At 42.8% G+C, this 8,246-nt stretch overlaps 1 protein-coding gene across 1 annotated transcript in view; it reads left to right on the top strand.

Moving 5' to 3' along the window:
• Window positions 1-8,246, top strand: part of PAH (phenylalanine hydroxylase) — a 55,490-nt gene that overhangs the window by 32,081 nt on the left and 15,163 nt on the right. Inside the window, exons 4-5 of the mRNA XM_008591443.1 lie at window positions 4,951-5,147; window positions 7,437-7,572. Of these exons, the coding sequence (XP_008589665.1) occupies window positions 4,951-5,147; window positions 7,437-7,572 (333 nt within the window). The remainder of the gene's footprint in view (window positions 1-4,950; window positions 5,148-7,436; window positions 7,573-8,246) is intronic.

Below are 8,246 nucleotides of genomic sequence, written 5' to 3'. Positions count from 1 at the left end.
TCTCCCTTGCCCTTGGTTGGAAAATACCAGCATGGGGAGGAGAGTGCTGCTGTGTGTGTGCTTGTGTGTGTGTGTGTGTGTGTGTGTGCTTGTGTGTGTGTGTGTGATTAAATACTCCCTTTAAGAACACGTGTTAAAAAAAATTTGCCACTGGACAAAACAAAATTACCCAGCACAAAACAAAATTACCCGCTGTGCTGGGGCCCAGCTCTCTCCCAAGCCTTGTTGTCTAATTATTCAGTGGCGTCTGAAATAATTATAAAAGGCCCCAGTCCCGAATAAAACAGCTTCTGGCCTTCTCCATGTAAAACAGGGAAGAAGGAAAAAGGATCATTTACATTCAAGAAAGCTGGCTGCTTTACTGTAATAATAAATCATACGAAATTTGAGGCCAGCCAAGCTTCAGCGCTCTACTTCTATCTGGTCTGACCCAACTGTGAAGGGCAATTTTAGGATGGGTTTATTTTGTTCTGTCTGGAATTCTATGCTCCTCTCCTACTCTATTTTATCCAAAAGGAAATGCAAATGTCAAGTATGTTGTTTGGGAAGAGACAGTTTTGTTGAGTCCCCAGGAACCACAGAAATGCTATTATGGGAAACCGTGTTTCGGGGACAGCATCATTTCCGAGTCAAGAAATCAGGAAAAGACATGCACGAGAAGAGAGTTAAAAGCTGTCCAGATCACTGAGAAAATTGAACAGCTTTGAAAGAATATCAGGGAGGTAAAGGAGATGATGGGACTTTGTATACTGAAAGAAAATTACCTTCAAAATGGAAAGACCTGCAGAGAAAATGAGAAAAGTTCCTTTTCTGAGTGACTTCTGGTAGGGGAAGGATGCAGAACAATGCTGCCCTTGGTCAGAGCTTGGCCAACTGGGCCTCGGCTTGTGCCGAGTAGGAATCACAGAACGTGGCGACCTCTCTCCCTTGTCCCCACCTCCGTCCAGCATGGTCAGGTGGACATCATCAAATTAGAAACAGGCAAGAGCCCTTCTTCAGATAGTCAATGAAAACAGATCATATTTATTTCTCCTTGCTATGTGTCTGAGACTTTGCTAAATGCTTCGTATCTATTATTTCATTTAGTCTTGATAATAAGTCCTCATTTTTCATGCAGGGAAACTAGATCTTAAAAAGGTTAAGTCACTTGCCAAGGTTATGTCACTACTAGGTGACATAATCAGGCTTTGTACCCAGGTTTAACTCCAAAGTTATTCTCAGCCACTTCCCTGAGTGTCTGGGGACTCTCAGAGTCTGGAGACCTCACTACTAGGTGACATAATCAGGCTTTGTACCCAGGTTTAACTCCAAAGTTATTCTCAGCCGCTTCCCTGAGTGTCTGGGGACTCTCAGAGTCTGGAGACTGCACTTCTCCATATGATCAAAGAGGAGGTGCTTTCCCTCAGTTCTGGGCGTTTGGGATTTGAGGGGAGAAACTAATTCTCCTCAACCACCTTTCCATAAAAAATGTTAAACCCAATGAAGAAGAACCTCACAATCCTGGACGTTAATCAAGTGAATTAAATTGGTGATTGAAAACCATCCGTGCATGGCTGGGCTCTCAGAGGAGCATTAGAGATCTTCTAGGCAATTTCCTACCTTTTATAGTAGGGTAGGGGAGGATCATAGAATCCCAGATGGTTAACGGATGTGCCCAAGGCCATGTGGCTAGATAGGGACTGAACTTGTTCTCAAATTCAAAGCCTATTTCAGACCTCACTGAATCTCATCTCTTTTAAGTTTCTGATGCTATTTTTCAAAACCCTTCTTTCTTTGAAATAGTCTCTTACTTTGGCAGCTGGTACAGTTGATCTTCATTATTGGCAGATTCTGTATTTGTGAATTTGCTTACTTGTTTAAGTATATTTGTGATCCCCAAATCAATGTTCACTGTACTCTTCTACGGTCGTTCCTGGACATGCACAGAGTGGGGAGAAATTTGAGTCTACGGAGACACACAATCCCTAGCGGAGGTCAAACAAAGCAACATTCTGCTTTCCTATTTCCACTCTCATACTGTAAACACGTATCCTTAACGTGGCCTATTTAGTGTTTCATTTTTCACGTTGGTGCTTGTGTTGGTGATCTTGCTTTTTAAAGCTTGCCCAAGGTCTCGCTCAGCTAGGAAGCTGCAGAGTTAGAGTTCAGACTCTCCTGATGAGCTGCCCCCACAAGTACATTAAGGGCAATGGGCTATCACTGCTCTGAACGTCAGGGACTGTTGCTGAACAAACAAACCTGCAGAAAAGCTAATGTACAGGCTGAAAGGAAGACTCCAGGATGGAGCAGTGAGGCCTCAGCTTTTTGGGTCTTTATTCAATTGTCATCTTCTCAGCAGGCTTCTCTACACTTCTTGTAAAATTAAAATCTCACCCTGACACTCACTACAGCTTCGCCCCCCCCTTTTCTCCCTCCATTGCACTTACCACCATCTAACAGTCCTGTTGGCTTTCTGTCTGCCTCCTGCTGGAATGTAGATTCCAGGAGGGCAGGGATTTTTGACTTTTGTTCACTGCCTCACAGAACACTGTGGGTGCTCAATAAATATTTGTTGAATGAATGAATGAATCCAAGAGACCACGTGAGGGTGAAGATTGAAAGTGGTGAATCAGAGGCAGCTCCAGGAATTGTGTCTAGAACTATCTAGAAGGCAGCTGCAGCAGGTTTTGGGTATATTGCTTGAGTGGGGGTTGGGCTTTAAAGTTTCATCTAGAAATAGACTAAATGGATCATAGGAGTTTGTATCTTTCAGTTGTAAGTCAACTCAAACAAAAAGGGCGACTTTCTTGGCTCCTATAAATGAAGAATTTAGAGGGGTAGTTTAGGTACAGGAGGTCTGGGACCCAGTGTCTCATTTTCTCTCTCTGTGGCTCTAATGACCTCTGCTTTGTCCTTGCTTTCAAGCATTGGCCTCTCTCTTTTAGGGATGGACCCCAGTACCTTTAGGCTGACACCCCAGCTCAATTAGAGGTTCTGTCTTTCTCCAAAAAACTCAACCAACATTCTGTGTTTAGTCTCACTGGCTCTGATCAGGACATGGGCCCGTCTCTCCACCAGTCACATGCCAGAGCAATGAGACACTCTGATTGGCCAGGGCTGGTCACATGCCCACCTCTGAAAATGGGGGTGGCATTTCTTATCATCTGAGCCTCACAGGCTGAAAGGGGAGGAGGATGCCTTACTAGGATGATGAGGACAGAAGTTGTGACCCTGGCACAGCAAATGTCAGCCAGGGGGACATCTTGGTGTCCAGACATTACCGTCTCTTAAAATTTGTTGCAGAAATAGCAAATGCCTTTTTAAAAAAATGAGAATCTGTTATAATGATAATGATCAACTTTCCAATGATTATTGTCAGTACCAATGTTAAGTACTATATATGTAGTATTTCACTTAGTTTTATCCTCACTCTGCAAGCAGTTACTTATCTTTGCACATGTAATAGCTGCACAGACTGAGGCTCAGAGATTTACTAAATTACCTGAGGCCTTATAACTAGGAAATGGAAGGGCCACATATTGAGTCGGTCTCTGTCTGCCCTCAACATCTGTTTTTCTCCTCCATCAGTGCTTAGCTTTGAAACAATGGTGCATTCGTAGGCAGAGGCTTACCTGAAGTTCTTTTCACAATCCCTGCTGGCCACCCCAAGACCCCCTGAGCTTGTACTGCTTTCAATTCTTAAGCAAAAATCTGTCTTTTTTCCTTAATCCCTGCCCACCTTTCTGTAGAAAATAACAATGACTTTGTTTTAATGTCCTTGGATGAGCTACAACTCTGAAAGGGCAGGAGGGAACCTAATGATGATCCATAACTCCTAGCTAAACAGTCTCACTCTGTCCCAGACTCTGTGTCCCTTGTTAGAGAAACGGGCCTGCAGCCCAGGAACAGTCACTGGTCTTTGAAGTCGGGTTTTGTTTGGTTTTCATTTGTTTTCGCTGTTCAGAACACAGCTCATTCTCAAGGGGTTTCCAAAAAGACCTTTCGAACTAATGACTTTTAAACTGTCATTTGCATCAGAGTCACCTGGGGAGCTTATTGGAATCCAGTTGCCTGGGTCTTCCTCTCCCCAACAGATTCAGGATCTATGGGGCAGGGTCCTGCACGTGTACTTTTAACAAGCTCCGTGTAGGTAGGTGTATCTTATACCTTAACATGTACTTATTTATCTACTTAGTCACCCATTGTTCCCATATTTATTTATTATTTTTTTACCTTTGAGCTAGAATGTATTTATTTATGTTTTAATTGACAAATAAAAATTGTATGTATATTGTACAACGTGATGTTTTGATATATGTCCAAGTATACGTTGCAGAATCTTTACATATATTTAAATACCCTTATAACTTCCCAGGAGCTGAAATACCAAATCCAGCAAATGCACGCCCACTAAACGAGGGGGTCTCAAACTCATGGCCTACATATTAAATACAATTTAGCCCGCAGGTATAATTGCTTTAATTGACAAATACGAAACTCTATGTTGCTTTAACTGAACTTAGATGCCTTTGTTTAGAAAGAGGCATTCTTCAGTTGTCTCAGTTGCCCCTGTCCTTATTGCCTTATACATACTGCTTTACACCTTTATGGTACCTACCTGGCCCTAAAGGTAAGTGAATTTCTACTTTGCATAAACAATTGGAGGGTTAGAAGAGCAGAAAAGCCAAGTGATTTCCCAAAGTGACAGCAAATCCTCATTGCAACTGGAGAGGTGAGAGCTTACATTGTTGCTTACCAGATCACTTTTTCTCATGGGAAACCAAAGTAATAATGTTTTCTCTATCAAGAAGTAGAAGTTTCCTCTTTCAAATACTTTTGAAATCCTCTGTGGTCCAATCGACTATATTGCGGCAGCTCACTGATTCTGAACCCCGACTCCTTCTGCTAACCCTAACTGTGTCATCTCTGCCCTGCCCTGCTGGAGACACATGTTTCTTGCTTGTATTCTAGTGGGCAGCCCATCCCTCGAGTAGAATACACAGAGGAAGAAAAGAAAACATGGGGGACAGTGTTCAGGACCCTGAAGTCTTTGTATAAAACTCACGCTTGCTACGAGCACAATCACATTTTTCCACTTCTGGAAAAGTACTGTGGCTTCCATGAAGAAAACATTCCCCAGCTGGAAGAGGTTTCTCAATTCCTGCAGTGTAAGTCCTCAGCAGGGTCAAAGGCCCAGCAGGAAGTGGGGGAGGGCTGGACAGAGGAAAGGGAAGGGGAGGAAGAGCACATGGGGGTGTAACATGCACAGGTTGACTCTCCCAGCAAGAGCTGAATTTCACTGTGCCCTGCCTCCCCTGTAGCCTCCACTGTTAATCTGCTGTCATCCAAGCAAAGGCATCAGGCGTGGATTTTGCCATATACATGTGTCTGAAAAGTATTTTCTTTCACACTCAAAGCCCAGGACGCCCAGTTGGGGATCTCCCTACGGCTCCTGTGGTGTTGTGAGATGGCTGCAGTGTGTGTTTGTGTAAGAAATGAGCTATCAGTCAGGCAGTGTCAACAGCCCTGAGCTCTGAGTCGATGCCTCTGGTACGAATCCTGCTTTGGAACCCTCTCTAGCTGGGTGAACCTGCCTTAGTTTTGTCCTCTGTCAAAAGGAGACTGCGTCAGCCCTTCAGCCTTTCTCAGAGGTAAATTGTGAGAATTAATTAAGATGTTGCATAGGAAAGCACTCAGCACAGTGCTGCAAATACGGTAGGTGCCCAGCAAATTTAGACTGAATTGGAATCCGAGTAAGTCAGTGGGTCAATCCATTCTCTGGGTGGCAGGCCTCCGCACAGCATTTCCAGGCGAGATAGGTGTTTTCTTTTCTGCCAGGAAGGTGTTAATTCAGCAAAATCAAAACAAAACAATCAGCTAACACATACTGAACACCTACTATGTGCCAGGTAAAATGAAGAAAAGTAGGGAGACAGAGCACAGATTTACAGAGATGAAGAATTTTCTATGCATCAGAGCTGTGCAGTGATGAACAACTCTGGGACAAGGAGCCAGAGAAACTACATGGTAGGAAAGAAGTTGTACCTGGGATAGATGGGGGATGGGCTGGATGACATTTTGGGTCCTTCCATTTAGAGAGTCTTATCAGCAGGTAAAGGAGTGGGAGTCTGAGCAGAATGAGTTTCAGCCTGAAGATACAGAGAGCATCGGGGGAGAGACAATGGTGTTCTAAAGACATTCCTTACCTAGTTATTCCTGTTTCCATGGCCAATAATAAGAATACTAAAATAACTATCAGTAATACTAATGGTTTGGAGTTATGTAATAATAACTAAGAGAACAGACTCTGAAACCAGACTGCCTGTGGCTTGTGACGTTTCCATGGCCAATAATAAGAATACTAAAATAACTATCAGTAATACTAATGGTTTGGAGTTACGTAATAATAACTAAGAGAACAGACTCTGAAACCAGACTGCCTGTGGCTTGTGACCTTAAACAAGAGCTTTAACCTCTCTCTGTCTCAGCTTCTCCCTCTGTAAAGTAGGGATTATAAACACATCTACCTGAGAGGGTTATTGTGAGGATTAGTTAGTACATGCATAGAACAGTGTCTGACACATGGTAGGTAAGGCATAGTGTTAGCTATTATTATTATTATTATTATTATTATTATTATTATTATTATTATTATTATCATCATCACTGTCGTTATGATTTGCCTTTCAAGTTTGGAACAAATTGAGAGACAGATATAGGAACCAGAGAGATGGTGAGAAAAATGTCAGCTTAAGAAAAAATCTATTTAGAGAATGGGCTGTAGGTGCACAGCCATGGACTTTCTCATGTCATTCTCTTAATTAAACTTAGCTGCCAATTCACAGTGCATAGTCCGTTGCAGAGCCAAGAACATGCCAGAATGCACTCTTCTGCTGGGCAGTTAAGAGAGAAAGAGCAGTAGAGAAAGGACTAAATTGAGAATATTCATTTTCTCTTCCCAAATGCTCCAATCAGACAATTACTCCTTCTCACGGGATGGCTGTGAGGTGCAGAGGGAAGCTGGAAGTGCTCCCTCCGTAGTCTTCCTTCTGGAAAGTATGGTGAAAATTCTCTCCCCAGTCTGGAAACATGAAAGGTAGGGAATAAGTGTCCCACTCTAACAAACAATAACAAAAGCTAAACTGAGTGTTGCCGAAGTGCTAGACTCTGTGCTAAGTACGTTATAGTCATTAGCTCTTTTGATTCTTGAAATATCCCCAAGACATATCTGTTTGCATTTTGCAGATGAGGAAACTGAGGCTCAGAAATGTGGATTCACTTGACCCTAAATCACCCAGCTAGAAAGTAGTGGGGCAGAGATTTGAAGTCAAGCCTACTCGGCATCAAGGCCCATGTCACTGGGCAGTTGTGTGCACTTTTCCTTACTTGAGGGTCTTTAGGCCCCTCTGGCTCTGCTGTGATGGGCTTTTAATTTTCTTTTCTTCTTTGCTTCCCAGCTTGCACTGGTTTCCGCCTCCGACCTGTGGCTGGCCTGCTTTCCTCTCGGGATTTCTTGGGTGGCCTGGCCTTCCGAGTCTTCCATTGCACACAGTACATCAGACATGGGTCCAAGCCCATGTACACACCTGAACCGTGAGTACTGTCCTTCAGCTGCCAGTGCCAGCCACAGGGATTGCCATTGCTTCCTGCTCCCAGAACGAGGTTTGGGTTCATTGCCGGCTGGTCCACAGGACTAGTTGCCTGCATTGTTTGGTGGCAGTACTAAGAGAGAAACTCATCTATTCTGGGGCTTTTCTCTGTCCTAGCAGACCAGAATGTGAGGTACAGCATTGAATATCAATACCTGTGCGTGATACGTGATGTTCAAATCAGAATAATTAGTATATTCAATGTTATACAATGTAATCAATTTTCATGGCCCTTTACCAATTCCTCCTTTACCCCCCGCCCCTCCTCCTTTCCCACCTCTGGTAATCTCAGTTCTGTTCTCTTCTTTTGAAAATTCAATATATTATTATTATTATTATTATTATTTAGATGTAAGAGTGTGTATTTACAAGTGTAAACACATTAAACTGCATTCATTTATACAGTGAAGACTTGTTCACATGGCAACATTATAATGCAATTTTTGTACTTGTCAATTTAATATTTTGCTAGGTATATGGAATTAACAACACATTTTAGCACTCAATTTGGAACATTTTCTTTTTTCTTTTTTCTTTTTTTCTTGGAATATAGTTGGTTTTACATACCTGTGGGCTACAGCATTGAATATCAAGACCATACTGATTGCAGATGTGGGC

This window comes from Galeopterus variegatus, unplaced genomic scaffold (genome assembly GCF_000696425.1).
Source record: "Galeopterus variegatus unplaced genomic scaffold, G_variegatus-3.0.2 Scaffold6920, whole genome shotgun sequence".
Classification (NCBI taxonomy): Eukaryota; Metazoa; Chordata; class Mammalia; order Dermoptera; family Cynocephalidae; genus Galeopterus; species Galeopterus variegatus.
Note: the sequence above shows the minus strand (reverse complement) of the source record. Positions and strands in the feature narration are given on the sequence as shown.